At 35.9% G+C, this 18117-nt stretch overlaps 1 protein-coding gene across 1 annotated transcript in view; it reads left to right on the top strand.

The window, feature by feature from the left end:
* Positions 1–634: 634 nt before the first annotated feature.
* PASD1 (PAS domain containing repressor 1) overlaps positions 635–18117 on the top strand; it is a gene marked incomplete at its 5' end in the record, with an annotated part of 65332 nt that continues 47849 nt past the window's right edge. The window contains 6 exon segments of the mRNA XM_025041238.1: positions 635–656; positions 5627–5715; positions 7813–7902; positions 13463–13562; positions 13992–14102; positions 16027–16157. Of these exon segments, the coding sequence (XP_024897006.1) occupies positions 635–656; positions 5627–5715; positions 7813–7902; positions 13463–13562; positions 13992–14102; positions 16027–16157 (543 nt within the window).

Raw genomic sequence — 18117 nt, 5'->3', positions numbered from 1 at the left:
TTCTTGTTTAACACATATGTATTTGGATGTCATTGACTTCTTCCTTCAGGCTTTGACCTTGAGGAGATATGTGAATCTAATTATATAGTTCAAAGCAGAGGACTCTGTGATTTTAGGGCCATTTTTTGTATGCCTGAGATCTCTATGATATCAACGATAAATGCAGACTTTGTCTATTGTGTCATGGTATTGTGTGCAGCTAGATACGAATCTTTCAATTCACATTCGTCTGTGTTTCATTAAATGATCTTGAAATTAGTGGAAGTTAAAGGAATTTAAGGGTATGGTGTTAAAGCTACAAATACTTGACTTTTGGATTAAGTTGTGTAACTTCATAGAATGTTGTAACTTTTTCAAATAAATCCATTTACAAAGTTATGACAAATATTCATTAGGGATCACACAATAAAGCAAGTCTTCAGCATCTACATAACGTATGAGAGGGTTATTGGTACTTAACGAAATTCTATCTTTAAAAGAAGTAGGTGTTCCTTGATGTAAAGGGGCCATGCAATCGAGATTTTTTATTAATCTTATTGCTTTACTGTGACGCATCATAGACTGATTTCTTAGTAAAATGTTGTTCTACTTTGATTTCAGAATTCTTTGTTAAATCACTGAATAGTGAATAAAAACATGAGGAAAAAAAAGAAGAGGTATGAATTTATAACTCACCGATATTTTTGTCAGAACCCTCTTTCATTTTCTGTTTCAATTTCACACCTAGCAAAATTCTACTTTTTTGAGCATGTCTGACCCACTCAGGGAAATTTAGTTTCTCTAGTGAGTTTTCCATAACCCCTGGCCCCATCTCTATTATAATACTAATTACATTACCTATGTACCTGATATCTCCCTCATCATATTGTATCCTCCATGCCTTGCACAGCGGCTGCCCAGAGCTAACACTAAGTAAATGGTTTGCAGTCCCTGATAGGTTTAGAAGCCTGTTTTAGGGCTTTTGGCTTGCCTAGAGCTTAACTTCATTTGTGTTTGAGAGGATAAATTACCTTATTTTTTTCAGTTCAAACATCAGAAGTAGTGCACTAATGAAAATGTTTTTGTCAAAAATTTTCAGTGTGATCTTTTTTTTAAATTTTATTAAATTTATCAGAGTGACATTGGTTAATAAAATTATATAGGTTTCAAGTGTACAACTGTATAATACATCATCTGTATATTGCATTGTGTATTTGCCACCCAAAGTCAAATTACCTTCCATCACCATATATTTGACCTCCGTTACCCTTTTCTATGATCTAGGTTTTCTAAAGGTTAAAAAAAAGGCTCAAAAAGTATTGTATTGTTCAGCCTTCTCTCTGAGGAGCAATGATTACGAGAGAACCTCTTGAGTAATTATAAATGATTCAGAAAGAATTTTCTTTAATAAGTAAATTTCTTTACCTGTAAAAGTAGGTAAGAATATATGGTAGAACCAAGACCCACTATTAAATCCAAATTAATCTGGACTTAATTTGTTGTATATAATTATTAAGCTACAGTTCTAGATACTCTGCTAGGCTCTGCTATGGAAGACATAGGGACAGATCTGGTCCCTACCCTCAAGGGCCTTAGTCTAAGGAAGGTGAGATTGGCTTTCATTTCCTTATTTTAATATTGACAGTTACTATTGTCCTATGAGTGATGAAAGGGTTAGATTTTTGCTCAAATATTGACATTAACATCTCCCTTTCTCTCCTTTTTTATCCCTATCCATTGTTGCACTATCTGAATTTCCAGCCCTACCCTTACCATCAATAACCCTGATTGTTTTTTGTCAATTAGGAATGCACCTAATATACGTGAAAATAAGAAGAAGGACTGTTCCAATACCTTTTTCACTGCACTGCGTACCATGATACAAACTAAAGGTTATCCTGTAAAAGGAAGCAGAGCTAAAAAATTGCAGAGCCCTAAAGTTCTGTCACTAAAGGAGGAAGGTTTGATCTGAGTACCTTAACTCATTCTTATAGTTTTTTTTTTTAAATTTTATTTTAATTAGTTTTAGGTATACAGTACATTGGTTAGACATTTATATAGCTTATAAAACGATCCCCCTAATTGCTCTTTCTCTCCTCTGGCTTTCTACTTAGCCAATACATTAATGCTGACTGCATTCCCTATGCCATGCTCCCCATCCCTGTGATCCTTATAGTTTTTGATTACCCATATCGAAAATTAGTGGTGGATGGGATAGCTAGGTCTCTCCCTTTACCTCAGACAGACACCTTTGGTAGGGATTAATGACTAAAAGATCTCTTGAAGCACCTTCTAATACAGTTTTCTCTCCATTTGTAAGTTTGTGGTCGATGCTGAAAATACTATTGAAGTTCATGAAAAAGTGGAACAAGGAAATGAGAATTAATAGATGTATACTAGGCAATAATAATGCACATTTCTGTATCTTAAGCACTTGAAGGCATATGGTGAACGTTGCTAAGGGAAACATAGCTCCGAAAGTGTAAAATGGAATTTAAAATAGTATTTATAATATTTAAGTATGTTTAACTCAAAATATCTGAGCAGGTTATGTTCATAAGCATATAATCGTGCTGTAAAAATCTCTTTCTTTAAAAAGAATAGTTTATTGATCCCATAATACTTCTGTGTCCCCTTCCTTCACAGCAAATGTTACTGAAATGTTTGTATAGACCTTGTCTCCACTTCCTCATGCCCCATTCTTTCCTCAACTCACTTCACTGAAGCTGGAGCAAATTTACAGTCCAGTACAACTCTTTTTGTTTGGAATAACAGATACCTCCATATCGCTGAATTCTTCTGTCCCTTAAATGTCCTCATCTTTCCTGACTTTTCAAAAACATGGGACAGGTGACCACTCCCTTTTGTGACACACTTTTCTCTTGGCTTCCAGGATAACACACTCACCTGGTTTCTCTCCTAGCTCATTGGGCACTCTTTTATTTCTTTTTTCTTTTTTATTTTTGCATTCCCTACTTTCCCTTTCAACTTCTAAACATTGGTGTGGCCCAGGGCCCAGTCCTTGGACCCTTTTCTATATCTAACCTAATTTCCTAGGTAATCTCATCCGGTCCCTTAATTTGAAGTGCTATCTGGATGTCAGTGACCCTCACCTTTTAAATTTATCTCCAGTCCTGACCTCTTACCTGAGTTCCATACTTGAGAATCATACTCTTTATTAAACTAGTAAGAGAGTTTCTTACGTTACTTCATTTGGGTATTTAATAGGAAATTTGACATGGTCATAAAGGAACTCTTAATTCCTCTCCATTCCATTGGTTCTTACACACCCCAACCCCAGTCTCCCCATTTTGGTAGCTGGTACTACCAATCATTCTTCTAGCTACTGTAGCTAAAAATCTAGAAGTCATTCTTGTGTCTTCCATTTCTGTCACTCCATCACACAATCCATCAACAAATCCTTTTGACTTTACCTCTAAAATATACCTCACATCCACTCACTTTTTCCCATTTCCATAGCCTTGGTGTACTGACCTAATTTAGTCTACCATCATCTGTTACTTTGAAGAAGCTTACTAGCTAGACTCTCTGCTTCTACTCTTGCTCCTCAATTTAATATATTTTTCACAAACAGTCATAGTGATCTTTTTTTCCCACAAGGACCAGTTCTCAGGTTTATTGTTCTGTAGCAAATTCACATGCTAAAACCAACAAACCAACCAACCAAACAAAAATCATCTTACTCATAATGATTTTTAAAAAACATATGTCACTTTCCTGCTTAAAGGACTTATGTTCCACTCAGAATAATGCCAGCTCCTTACCATATAGCCTGCATGATCTGGCCCTGACTGTCTGGTAGACTTCATTTTCTACTACTCTATTCCTTGGTCACCCTAGTGTGGCTCCCTTGGCCTCCTGTCTGTTATTTAAATAGACCATATTCTTTTCTGCCTCACTTTGTACTTAACTGCTTCCTCTGCCTGAGGTGCTTTGATCCCAGGTCTTCACATGGCTGTCTTCCTGCCATTCAGATCTTGATTCAGATGTTACCTTCTCAGTAAAGCTTTTCTTGATCACCCAGTCTAAATTATTTTACTTAACGATGTATGAAATTACTAGTTCCATTATCTAAGTGTTGATTATCTGCCCCCCACCCCCAACTAGTCTATATGGTACAAAAGATAGTCATCTTATTTGCCTTGTTCATACTGTATCCTGAGCCTTGAAAAGAGAATAGGACACATAAGAGAAGCTCAGTAAAGACTAATTAAATAAATGAATGAATAAGATTCAGTTTAATAGGATTTACTGAACCCCTATTGTGAATTAAATATAATGCTGGTCACTGGAATTTTAGTGAAGAATTAGATATGATACCTACACTAGAAACAAAACAAGTTCAAGGGTAATAATAGGGTAGAAAAGCTCTTTATGATTGATTGATAAAATACACTGGTTTTCTTTCCTTGGAAATATACGGACTCTTTTCTGTCTTTTTTATTTCCTTGGAAAAAGTATAGGAGATGAAAGTCACTAGATACAGCTGAAAGTCAATGGGGAAATAACTTCAGAAATCAGCTGTGGGAGAGTGTCATGGGTTGTTAACTGAGTTTGAAGAGCTGTGACCAGAATTGAGTTTGCAGGCTGAGGGCAGTGGTCAGGAACACTGATCTTGAGGCAGTTGTGCAATTGGAGAGGTTTATTTTTCATATTGTTTCTACTTCCCATGTAGTTATATACCTTCTTCTCATTCTCTCTTTCGTGAAGCGTCTGGAACTCTTCTGTATATTGCCTGGCCTCCTTCTTATCCAAATTTATTCATAGGAAAAGATCTGAGACTCATACCCACTAAGGAAGCAAGTATTGCTATCAGAATTATCCTAATTGGGCAGGGATTTACCATTTTTAATAAGGATCAAAGTTGTATGCCATGGGTCTCTAACATTTCTGCAAGGAGAATAAACTACTGTTTATTGACATGTATTACAATAACTGGAGATTGGAAGGCTATGTTAGTGAAGTCCCTAAGTTAGTGAAGTTGATGGAGTAAGTGGAATTGGGGGAGGTAAAAAAAAGGCATTCAATGTTGATAGTAGAGGTTCTGAGTGAGCACAGGAGCAGAAGCACTGCTCATTGGGAAAACCAGAAAACCTTGAAGAATGGAGAAGGATGGATAGGAGATAGAATGGTGTTGACAGCTTTGAAGAGATATAAGATGGGGCTTAAAGATCCTCTAGTTAAAGGCCGTTGCTACAAGCTTAACTATTAGATGAAATTAAATCGTGGAATTCCTTATGTTAGCCAGGGGTAGAGGAGATTTTAGGTGTCTGGATACACCTAGAGCCCTTGACACAGGTTATATCTTATCTGGCATATTGTGAATAATGTTTTGGTAGAATTCAGAAGACTTAAAGAAGTCAAGAAAAGGAAAGAACTAGTGGTAAAAAAAAATAAAGTTGTTGGAGAGATCATAATGTGTATAGTAGAAATTGAGTTGGATGATCTTTAAGGTCTTTTTCAATTCCAATCCCTTCTGTTTATGATAATTTATAAACAGTCTACATCGGATTCTTCATTAGTACTCAGCATTTTCTCACGAGTCTTTTCTATAAAGTTAATTAAAACTTTGAAAAATCTAATACCCAGAGCTAATTTTCTATCCTTTCTTTTGTTTTTTAAAAAGACAAAATCAGTCCAGAAATGTCTAGACAGAACTCCGATTGGATTCCATCACTTCGTAGTTTTGAAGACTTCCAACGTATGGCACTGCAAGTAAGAGTCGGTTTGTTCTTTGATTACTTCATATGTAGAATACGTGCAATTGAGGATAAAGAATAGTATTTTTCAAATTACGGCTAGCAAACCATGCATATCAGAATTACCTAGGGAGCTTGGTACGAATACAGAGTCCTGAGACCCACCATAACCTGTCTGAATCAGAATCTCAATCCTGGTAGGGCCAGGAACCTGCATTTCTAACAGGTTCCCTCAACACTTCTTATGCCAACTGAGTTCTGAAAGCCACTGATCTTGAGTGACAAACAAATAAAAAAAATCTTTGCATAGGAAAGTGGCAAGTTAAGTAATTATCTAGTAGACTCATTCAACACAGACTGTTAGACTCTAAAAAATAAACCTTCAAGTCTTAATTTTTCCCTTAAGGGCATGAGATGTTTATGGTTTCTATCTCCAAGGCAACTAGTTAGTTTGACTAAGTTCAAAGGCCACAAGCTAAAGCCTGAATGACCATGGTCTTTTGAGTCACAGCTAGGGATATAAATTGTGCCTTTCTCACTTACTTGCTATATGTCCTTGAGAGAGTTACCTTTCTCCAGCCTTGATTTCTTTCCTCTGAGATGGGTAAAAAAATATTTATTTTGCTGAGTCATTTTGAGAATAAAGTAAGGTGAACGTGTGTAAAATGTCTTGTACACATTCTCACTCTTTTCTCCGTGTCATTTGATTTCTCTTATTTTCAATTCTTATGTCTCTTTGTGTTGCAGTATGAGTTACTTCTTTAGCTCTATCTTCCAGTTCAAAAAATCTTTCCAGTTATGTTCTGACATACTGTTGTTTAACCTATACATTGAGGGTTTTTTTTTTGATGATAATATCATTTCTAGACATTTTATTTTTCACATATGCCTGGTTTCAAGTCTTTTTTTGCTCCTTCATCAGATTTTCAAAACCCTTTTTAAAGCATATTAAGCATACTTATTTTATAGTCTACCTTGGGTAATTCCAGTATCTGCTTTTGTTTGAATATGATTCTGTGTTTTATTACTTGCACTGCCTCATTCACAGTTTTATTTTTTCCTGTGTTTATTAATATTTTATTATAAACTTATGTTTTTGGAACTTTATCTGCATGAATTGTTTGAGCTCTGGTTTTAAAAGAATTCTCTGGAGCTGATTTCAATTTCTTTTTACTAGCTATCTGCAGTCAGGACCATTTTAAACTAAATAATAGGATCAAAGTGTTAAGGGCTACACAGGTAGTTTGTGAATTCCAGCTCCAAATTTATGGGAGTGTGGGCTTCCTTTTAGCAATGACCAGTTGAGACTGGTTCTTTTCCTTCTTTAGCCAGAGCTGAGGCTTAGGCAGGCATGTACATTCCTCTTCTCCTTTTGCTGGATAAGGTCTGTTTTGCCTGCTGTGAGTGTCACCCTTTGGGAGGCCTGGCTTTATGCAAGAGTCTCTGATTTCACTTCTACTTTGTACAGGCCCTGGCTTTGCTTTTTGTCCCCCAGGCGCTATGTCGTAAGTGCTGTGCAGTAGTCCCAAGGCAAAAATAGGCTCCAGTATCTCCTTACATCTTCATTCCCATTTTCTACTCATTTCTGATATCAGATTGTTTCTCTTACTTTACCATATGCTTGGTCCTGTTTTGAAATATAAGTTTTTATATATTTTAGGTGTTCTCTACCAGAAGGTATTTGTCTGGATATCGAATCCATTGTATAGCAAGACAGTGATGACAATGTCCATATTTATAAGTAGATGACTAAATTAACCACAAATGAAAATGTCCTCTAAAATACTCTTTTGAAATTAATTTTAAATTAGATGTGAAACAGCCTAAACATGGAAATGAATCTTCCTAGCTTGTATTGGAGAGTTTTGTGTTAATTAGGTGTACATTGAAATTTGTTTAAGTGACACATTTGATAAATATATCATGTTTAAGGTTAAGTAGATTCTGTGTAGGAGGCAAAATAATATAATTTTAATTAAGTTTGTGCCTGCTTCATTGATATTTAAAGACAAGGATACATTTTTAGTGTGCTATTATGATTATTTATGCATTTAGAAATAAAGCTATCATTTTATTGTTCCACTATTTAATTACATTATTCTCTCTTTATTAGTTATTAGATGGCTTTATGATAATACTGAGCACAGAAGGAGTGATCATTTTTGTGGGCGAAAACGTCTCCTCTCTCCTTGGCTATTCACCAGTAAGTTCTTTTAGATTTTGGAAAGAGTATCATTCGGTTTGTTGTTTAAGAGTTCATTATTTGTTTTCAGGAACATATAACTCATCAAGACATCCTCAGTGTTGTCTAAATGTGTACCTGTTCTATTGTCATCTCCATTGGTTTAAGTTTTAAATCTATAAAAACAAACTCTAATATGAGGTAATGAAACATTGTGCGTGTATGTGTGTGCATGCATGCGTGTATGTGTGTGTGTGTGTGAGATTTGTAAACTGCCCCTGAAGGCAGTCTTTCAAATAAGAATGTGCTTTTTGAAATGGCAATTTCCTTAGAGTTAGTGGATGGTCCCCAGGGTGACTGTTTTGTGAGGCAGCTTTCACTGTGATAGATATGTTCGACTTTGTCCATTTCTTTAGAGTCCACCACATACTGATTAAACATTAAATGTCATGATTTGTTCATGCTGGTTCATGGCATCCATTTCCAGGTTTACTTTGCTTTTTGTTTCTATATATTGAAGAACAAATTATGACCTCATTTAGGTAAACATATAAAAACGATTCACAGCTTAGCAATTTGTAAGTATTGCTGGAGACACCTACACATGAGTTGTTGTCAGGGTCTCTGGTGTCCAAAATGGTCACTCGTCCTGAGCCCTTTGGTGTTACTATGGCCCCCTCAGAAAAGCTTTTTGTATCTTCTTAGTACCATTGATTTAGAATATATGATTTCCTAAATTTTTTTCTGGATCTTCAGGCTGCACACCTAAAAACTATATCACTTAAATATGAAAATACTACATACCTTCACATTCCCCTCCTGCATGTATGTGAAGAGGGGCTGTGTAGAATACATCTACCACCACAATGACTCCTGAAATCTCTGTCACTTAGCTGCTTGTTAATCATATCTGGATTGTTGTGTTCCTTGTGTATTCCTCACTCCACAAAGTTGTTTCAGGAACTTGACAAACCCTGACCTAGAGACCATAGTACTTAAATTTGGAATATGCACATTAATAGAAGTTTTGTTAAATTATCCTTAAGTTAGAAGTAGTTTAGAAGCTTATTCCAGTAGTTATATTGTTTTGGTTGGCATGTCCCATGACCCCTTAGGAACTCAGAGAGCTTTTCTACTCTTTTCTCTTTATTTACAGATACTGTGATCCATTTCCTTATCTGTCATTCTCTTCCTTTCTTTTAGAAAACAGTTTTCATTTTCAAATTCAGACACCAAAACAGCTGAATAAAATACAGATATTAGAGATATTCATTGAATTGGACTTTAGAGTACATATATCATAGAAGGGGAATGATCTTATTAAATTTATATTGAAAGAAAGAATTTATGAATGTGCTACATTACAGATTAAATTTTGTTATAGTGAAGACTAGAAAACTACCCAGATTCTCGTGGTGTTAGATATTACTTAAACCAAATCGATCATTGAATGAGACTGGTGACTATTTCCTGTTACTTGAGAATTTTTCACAATCATAGTATTAATTATAACATTATGTTTGTTTCTTTATGTATTTTGGTTTGAAGTTTTCACTCTCGAGACTCTCACCCTTCAAAATTTGAGGTACCACGCACACACACAGTCACCCTAAGGTGTTTGGGACACGGGTTTAAATGACTAATTTGAAACCATGGACTTGATTACTTGAGACTGGTGTACTTAAAAATAAAGCTATACTTATTATGCTTGTACATAAACATTAAATGATAATGAAGTTATTCTTATAAAACAGGGTTAAAAAGGATTATAACGAAGACACAATTTTTTGCTAGCAAAAAGATGCTTGTTGCTTGGATTCTCAGTAAATGTCATGGAGTGTAGTAAATTCCTTTATTCTTTTTTTTTTTTTTTTTTGGCATGACTGAGACTCTCCATACTAATATTTGTGGGACAATTAAATAGATACTCTCAAACTTGGCTTTTGAAAAATCTCAATTTTTCACTGGTATTTATCTTCGCTTCATTATACTCTAAGTACCTTGATCTTTCTGCCTTGTGTAATAAGAAGAGCAAATGCCAAAGATTTACAAAGATGATATGGTGTTGCTAATGCTTTCAGGTCTCTACCTTTATCTAACTATGGAGCAGGATCACTAGAATGATCGTTAGCTTTACTGTTTTTAGTGAGTAGTCAATTATAAGGCATTCATTGTCACTGTTACCTTCCTTGAAGAATATAGTTAATTAGTAAGAAACCCATTGCCACTATTTCCATCCAAGGGAATGTACACTATCAGAAGACTGCTCCCTTTGCATTGTTTTAAGTGACAATGCTATCACATTTTTCTACTAATGAGAGAACTGGTGAGCCACAGCACTTTGTATTATTTTTATACTTTGCATCACATAATTGTTTGTGTATGTCTCGCTTGCCCTACTGAACTATGTGTTCATTGAAACTAGAATTCATATCAGGTTCATCTTTTTTAACCCTCATAAGTATTCAGTAAAAAAAAATAAAATAAAATAATGAATTACTTTAAATAGAATGTCCAAAATGCAGAAACTGATGCAGTAGCAAATCAGCTGCTCCTGGTGCAAATTGAACTCAAGGCCGCTATGGTGTAGTGAAAGGAACAATGGACATTGAGTTGGACGCTGCTGCATATGAATCTCATCTCTGAACTTGTGACCTCTTAATAATTGGACAAGCCTTAATTTCCTTGTGAATAAAATAGGGGGTAATTGTTCCTCTCACAGAGTATAAAGTGAGCTAGTTTGTATGAACATACCCAGTACAATGTCTGGCATGAAACAGCTGTTGATTGTGTGTCAGATGAATGAATGAATGGTCTCTACTGAGCAGAGATAATTCAATTTAGTACCTAAAGTTTATTTTATAACTAAACCAATGAAAACATTTTTCTTGAAAAAAATTGTTTACTGAAAAATATCTATATTTCTTTTGGGAAGTCAGTTTCTTACCGTGTGACTTTCATTGTCAAAATTTATTGCTTGTTAATTTCATAATGTTTTGTTTGCTAAATTAAGATAATTTTCTGCCCTGAATCAAGCCAAGCTTTTTTTTTTTTTTTTACTATTATTGAGACAAGATCTATCTGCTAATTTGAGCATTGGCCAACTCAAGGTGGCTTCTACAAATGAACCATAAAAATATATTTTTGAGTTTTGACTGTAGATTATTAATATTAAGCAGTTAAAAAATCATTTGAATTTGTGGGTCATCACCCTAGGCCATTATTCAGCTACCAGGAATACTTTATTGCTTTGTTCCTGTCACATCAAAAACTCATTACTTAACTTAATGTCTGATATTCTATTTATCCATGTGTCACCATATTTTAACTACATGATACAGCATTATTAATTCATCCCACTAATATTTATTAAGTGCTCACTTGTGCCAAGCTGTGTTCCAGGTGTTGAGGATGTAGCGGTGAATAAGACAGTGAAGGTGTCTGTTCTAAAGCAATTTACATTTTACTGAGGGAGACAGATAATAAATAGATAAACATATACATGTGACTATAATGTCAGGTAGTAAGTACTATGAAATAAAAAGGCAGAGTTCAAAACACTGGTTATAAGGATATTCAATGAACTTAGGGGAAGAGTAGATGAAACCAGTCAGAACTTACACAAAGAGATAGAAACTATAAAAAATAACCAGTCAGAAATGAAGACTACAATAACTAAAATGAAGAGTGCATTAGAAGGAATCAACAGTAGGTTAGATGAAGCATCTTGACCAGAATTCTGACTTATGTTTTTTATGGATCATTCCAACTGCTCTGTGGAGGGTGGAGTGGGATCAGGGTTGTGGCAACAGATGCAGGGAGACTAGTTAAGACTATTGCAGTAATCCAAGTAAGAAAGGATGGCTTAGACCAAGTAGTGAGAAGTATACTGATCCTGTATATATTTTGAAGATAGAACCAACAGAGTTTGCTGATGGACTGGATTTGGGGTTTGAGAGAAAAAAAAGGCAAGTCAAGGACAAACAAGTGGGTAAATAGTAGTGCCATTTACTGAAATGAAGAAGACTGAGGGAGGAGCATGTTTTGTGAGGGAAAAGATGTTTTGCATTGTTTTGGATATCTTAAAATTGAGATCCTATTAGACATTCAAGTTGAGTTATTGAGAATTCAGGGCGAAGTGTGGACTGAAGATGAGATGCGGAGAGGTGGTATTTGATGATGTGGAACTGGAAGAGAATACCCAGGGAGATAGTATAGTAAGAAAAGAGGTCCAATGAGTAGGCCCTGAGCATTCCAATGCCAAGTAGTCAGGTAGAGAATAAGCCAGGAAAGAGAACTGCAAAGGTGAAGGGTATCCATATGTGTATGGTGTCCAAAAGCCAAGTAAAGTGTTTCAAGGAAGAAGGAAGAATCAGTTGTATCAAATGCTGACATGTTAGGTAAGATGAGGGTTGAGAATTGACTATTGGAATTGGCAATGTAGAGGTCATTAGTGACCCTGACAAGAGTGTCATGGTTAGGATACAAATCTGATTAGAGTGGTTTCAAGGGAGAGTGAGAGGTGAAGAAATGAGAGACCACATTGTATAGTTCCTTTCAAGGATTTTTGTTCTAAAGTGGACCAGAGAAATAGAGCTGGTGGAAAGGATGTAGTGTCAAGGAAGGTTTGGGATTTTTGGAATTTGGTGTTGTTTTTGATATGACAAATATTATAGCATCTCTGATGTAATATTTGCATACCATGGGAAAGAACCAGTAGAGAGGAATAGCTTAATGATGTAGGGGTGAGGGAAATTTTCTGGAATGATATCCTTGAATAGTTGAGAAAGGATGAGAGGCAGTCCACTAGACTTAGGTAGAACCTAATTCATTGAAATGGGAGGGAAAGCAGGTCTCTGACCACAGGAACAGATAAGTTGGTAGATTTAGTGGCAGGGTGATATGGACATTTTCTTATCCCTTTGTTTTTCATTGAAATAAGAAATGAGATACCCAGCCAAATTGGGGTTGGAGACTTGAAGAAGGAGGAAAAGGCAAGAGATAGTTACATTGAGGAGTAGGAGAGTGAATTGTCTAGGGAAATGTAGAATGATTTCTAGGCAGAGCTGAGTGCCCATTTTAAATAATACACAGCATGGTTGGTTTTTCGTCATACATATACAGCTTGGGTGAAGATATACGGTATATAAAGAGTTGGAATTAACCAGAGTTGGTATTTTTCCAGGAAAAATATGTCAGAGAGAAAGAGCACATGGGAGTGATTATAATGATTGACCATGGAATCTGAGTGATTATAATGATTGACCATGGAATCTAAGGAGGAATGTGACAATTTGAAGGAGATAATACACGGTGAAAATGAGATAGGAATGCACTGGAAGTCTCAGTTGTACAATTGTTGGAGAGGGTGGTACTTGCATGAGTGCACTAGAAAGTAGGGGTGATGGTCACAGAGTGGGGTAATGCGAATCGGGACTTTAACAGTTACAACAGATATGATCATAAGATGGCTGGGGCAGGCAGATGATAAGCTTACTGGAGGTAAGGAGATAGATAAAGTGAACAGTAGTAGTACATATAACAACATTTGTTCTCTCTCTCCTTCTCTTTCCTTCTCGAGGATGAAATCGTGGGTAAAAAATTACTAAGCCTTCTGCCTGATAAAGAGAAGAGAGGAATCTGTGGAAAGATTACCATCAAGCTTCCTGCATCAAATTTAGGTATAGATTGTGTTTTCTAAATAGTAAGTTCTTGGATTTTAATAGACAGATAACAATCACTCAGGAGTAGTAAAAATAAAGACATTCAAGCCAGTATTGCTGCTGCTTATATATTAATTTTACTTACTATAATTTCACAAATTATATTTCTAGTGTTAAAAAAATCTTCTCCATTAAATCTCATTCTTTATCATGAATCCTGATCGCTTCAGCTTTTGTATGATTGCATTAATGTGACATAAATAACGTTCTAGCTGGTAACCCATTCTACAGATACAACATAGGTAGCTATGTGAGTGCTAATTAATGTTCATAAAAAGAAAATAATATTTTCGGAAAATCTAGTCTAAGGCAATAGTTATTTGAAATAATCCCAAAGAATCTGGTAAAGTACAAATGTAAACTTGTTTTGTATCTGCTTTCTTTTAGTGGGAAAGCAGACTAATTTTTGTTGTCATTTAAGAAGAGGAGATATTAAACCCGAAGGCCCTACTTATGAATATGTGAAATTTATCATGAGTATAAAAGATTTTTTGAATGGTAAGCAATTCAGTTTTTAATTTGATCTAGATAAAGTTCATGAGTTATGCAGCCTTTCGTTGCTAACATAAATGTCCTTCTTTTGTTGGTACTGTCAGTCTCTGATAGCCCTGTGACCACAGGTTTCTGTTACAGACATTAATTGGACTTTAAAAAAATTAATAATGAAATTTTTAAGGTGGGGTCATATGGTAACATGGTGGATTGAGCTGTTAAGGATGGTTCTTTCCTTCTAAGACAACAAGGAAATGATTGTTAAAACATAACAAAAGTTTAATGCATAGCCAGACTTAAAAGAAAGGGAAGTCCGTGGGTGTCAGAAATTAAAGGGTAAAGTACAGAACCATGGTGATAAGAGGAAGATGATTTTGTGGCAGCCTAGGTAGGTTTTAAATCAGACATAGGTACTGTTGGCTTGGGTCAGGAGTTCTAACACTCATTCAAGGACCAACACATAAAACCTAGAAACTTAAAACGATCAATTAAATTCTCTCCACTGGCCTAGAGGAAGTATAAGGTTGCCTTCTCTTTCAGAGTTTGAATGAGAAAAAGTGTGCCATTTATAGGAACTCAAAAACCAAACTTGCATCCTATGAATATGGTTCCAAATTTAATTTTAAGATTTCTGGAACTGCAAGCTGAGAAATTAACATAAACACTGATTTGGGGCCATTAAAAAATGTGGGGCTTGAATTAGAGCTAAATAGCCCAAGAAATATGTGAAAGATGCTCAAACCCACTAGTAAGCAAAGAATGAAAAATTTAAAAATCAGTGAGAGACCACTGTATGTATACCCATCAGAATGGCAACAATTGGAAGTGTGAATGATACCAAATGTTGATATGGATGTGAGAAATAAAAAAAAAAAAAAAATGCAGTGTTGAGAGCAATGTAAACTCATAAGCCATCCTGAAAAACAGTGAATTTAAGTTATGTTGATTATGCTATGACTCAGCAATCCCATCACTGGGTGGAAATACCCCAGAGATAAACTCGCAGAGAGATCTTTGTCTGGTTGACTGTACTTTGCATGCCATTGCGGAGTTTCTGATAAGAGGGAGTTGAAAACAACTTAGGTGCGTATCATTAGGGATATGGACAAGTAAAATCTGGGAAACATATAACATGGAAAATTTTGTAATAGTTAGAAGCAGTGAACTCTAGATATACATACTATAACATAGTTAAATCTTAAAACCATGTTGTTGATTAAAAAATAAGAAGTGGAATGAGATCTGTGGCTCTGTGCCACTTTTGTAAGTTGTAAACACACACACACACACACACACACACACACACACACACACACAAAACCAGACTACATATTTTACAAGAATATATATTAAAGGTGGCAGATGACTGTGTCTGGATGGGAAAGGGATAGAGCGAAAAAAATAAAAAGAGCAGAGACTTTATCTGTGTTCATAATATGCCATGAACTAAGAGTATAATTAACTCAGTTCTTTGCTACTAGGGTCTAAAAACATAATAAACTAACGAGTTAATGAGTAAATAAACAATAAAAATTAACTAACAATGATTCATATGCTCGTGTGTTAGAATGTAAAAATCAGATACCTCTTTAAAAAAATCTTACTTGACTACATACAAACACAAATTACACACATTTAATACCCATGTGATATCTTTAAAGAGGGGAGCTAATTTTTTTAAAGACTAAAACATCAGCAACAGATTAAGAACACAGGACTGAAAATCACCCTGAACTCACAACAATTATTTCTCAGTAACAACTTCTTTACGTTTTAGTGGATAACAGAATGGGGAGGGTGGCTGGAACAGAAGGAAGACAGGAAAAATCTATGGCTCAGAATCCTGAAAGTTGTGTAACTTTTCCATCTTCTTGTATAATTGATCTGCCTTTTTATTAGTTTGTCACATGCGTGTCTATGTCTCCCTTAGAGCCTTTGACGCTTTTGAATAACTTCTTACCCAGCCGATCCTGGGCTGAGTCACTTGCTAAACAACTTCCTTTGGAGGATCGGTTTTATATGGTGGGAACCGTTTGTGTCCTCACGGCTCAGACCCTACGGGTGAGTATGTTGTGTGTATGCCTTCCCCATTGTGACAATGTGGGCTTCCTTTGAAGGGCCATGTCCCTTTTGGTCATTCAGCCGCTGGGCTCAGTGGCTAATACACCCAATTTGTGGATGTGTGCGGAGGGTTGTATTAGGATGTGTGAATGAGGAAAGAACAGATCCTGCATTTCTAAAGGTGAGCACTTGAGTAGAGATCTGAACACACTTGAAAGAGATGCACAGTCATTTATAAGTGTTTTTGATATAATATAAAAGTAGTATATGGGGGCTGGTTGCTAGGCTATAGCATAAGAACGGACCATTTTGGCAGGTGGATAAAGGAAGGCTCCTATCACAGGGTGAGATTTTTTTTTATTAGTTTCAAGTATACAGTACATTGGTTAGACAGTTACATAGTTTATGAAACAATCCCCCGATTACTCTATCTTCCCTCTGGCTTTCCACCTAGCCATTACAGTAGGCTGACTGCATTCCCTATGTTGTGCTCCCCATCCCTGTGACCGTCTATCAATTACTGATTTGCTTTTCTTTAACCCTTTACCACTTTCTCCCAGCCCCCCAACCCCCTCCCCTGTGGCCATCACCAGATTGTCCTCTATATTTGTGGGTCTGTTTTCGATTCTGCATATCAATGAAATCATATGGTATTTACCCTTCTCCGTCTGACTTATTTCACTCGGCATAATAATCTCTAGGTCCATCCATGTTGTTGCAAATGATAGCATTTCATTGTTTATGGGTGAGTAATATTCCATTGTATATATGAACCATATTTTTTTTATCCAATTGTCTGTTGATGGGCACTTAGATTGCTTCCATATTTTGGCTATTGTGAATAGTGCTGCCATGAGCATAGGGGTGCATAGATCTTTACGAATTATTGTTTTGGTTTTCTTTGGGTAAATACCACAAAGTGCAATTGCTGGGTCAAAAGGTAGATCCATTTTTCGCCAACAATGTATGAGGGTTCCTTTTTCTCCACGTCCTCGCCAACACTTGTTCTTTGATTTATTGATGATAGCCATTCTGACAGGTGTGAGGTGATATCGCGTCGTGGTTTTAATGTGCATTTCTCTGATGATTAGTGACCTTGAGCATCTTTTCATGTGCCTATTTGCCATCTGTGTTTCCTCTTTGGAAAAATCTCTATTCGGGTCTTCTGCCTATTTTTTAATTGGATCGTTTATTTTTGTTGTTGTGTTTAGTTGTATGAGTTGTTGTGTATTTTGAATATTAACCCCTTATCCCATTTATCTACCCACATATCTTCTCCCATTCAGTAGTTTTGTTGATGGTTTCCTTTGCTGTGCAAAAACTTTTTAGTTTGATGTAGTCTTATTTGTCTATTTTTTTCTTTTGTTTCCCTTGCCTGGGAAGATATATCCAAAAAGAAATTCCTAGTAGTAATATTGGAGAGATTACTGCCTATGTTTTCTTCTAAAAGTTTTATGGTTTCAGGTCTTATATTTAAGTCTTTAATCCATTTGAGTCTGTTCTTGTATATGGTGTAAGAAGGTTTGTCCAGTTTCGTTGTTTTTGCATGTATCTGTCCAATTTTCCCAACAACAAGGTGAGTTTTGAGGCAGCCTCCCCACCATTGATCACTTAGTATTTTCCTAATATTGCACTCACAGATTCTGTCTGTAAAACAAAAAACGCCATCTTTAGAATTCATCTGATAGATTCAGGCTCAATGAATTTATTCACTAAGTAACACATTTAATAAGCACCTACTGTGTGCCAGGCAGTGTGCAGGGTGCTGGAAAAATAGACCATAGATAAGTGTCATGGAGATGATAAAACATCTATGCTAATGATTGGTGGGGGTACAAAAGTCACAGTGTCAGGGAAGGTCTCTCTCTCTCTGATAACTTGTCTTTTAAATAGAGGTCCCCCACCCCTAGTGATGATAAGGTACCAACCCAGCAAAGAAAGGAAAGCTATCACGTAGAGG

This window comes from Pteropus alecto, unplaced genomic scaffold (genome assembly GCF_000325575.1).
Source record: "Pteropus alecto unplaced genomic scaffold, ASM32557v1 scaffold749, whole genome shotgun sequence".
In the NCBI taxonomy this organism is placed as follows: domain Eukaryota; kingdom Metazoa; phylum Chordata; class Mammalia; order Chiroptera; family Pteropodidae; genus Pteropus; species Pteropus alecto.
This window is presented reverse-complemented; position numbering and strand designations above follow the sequence as displayed.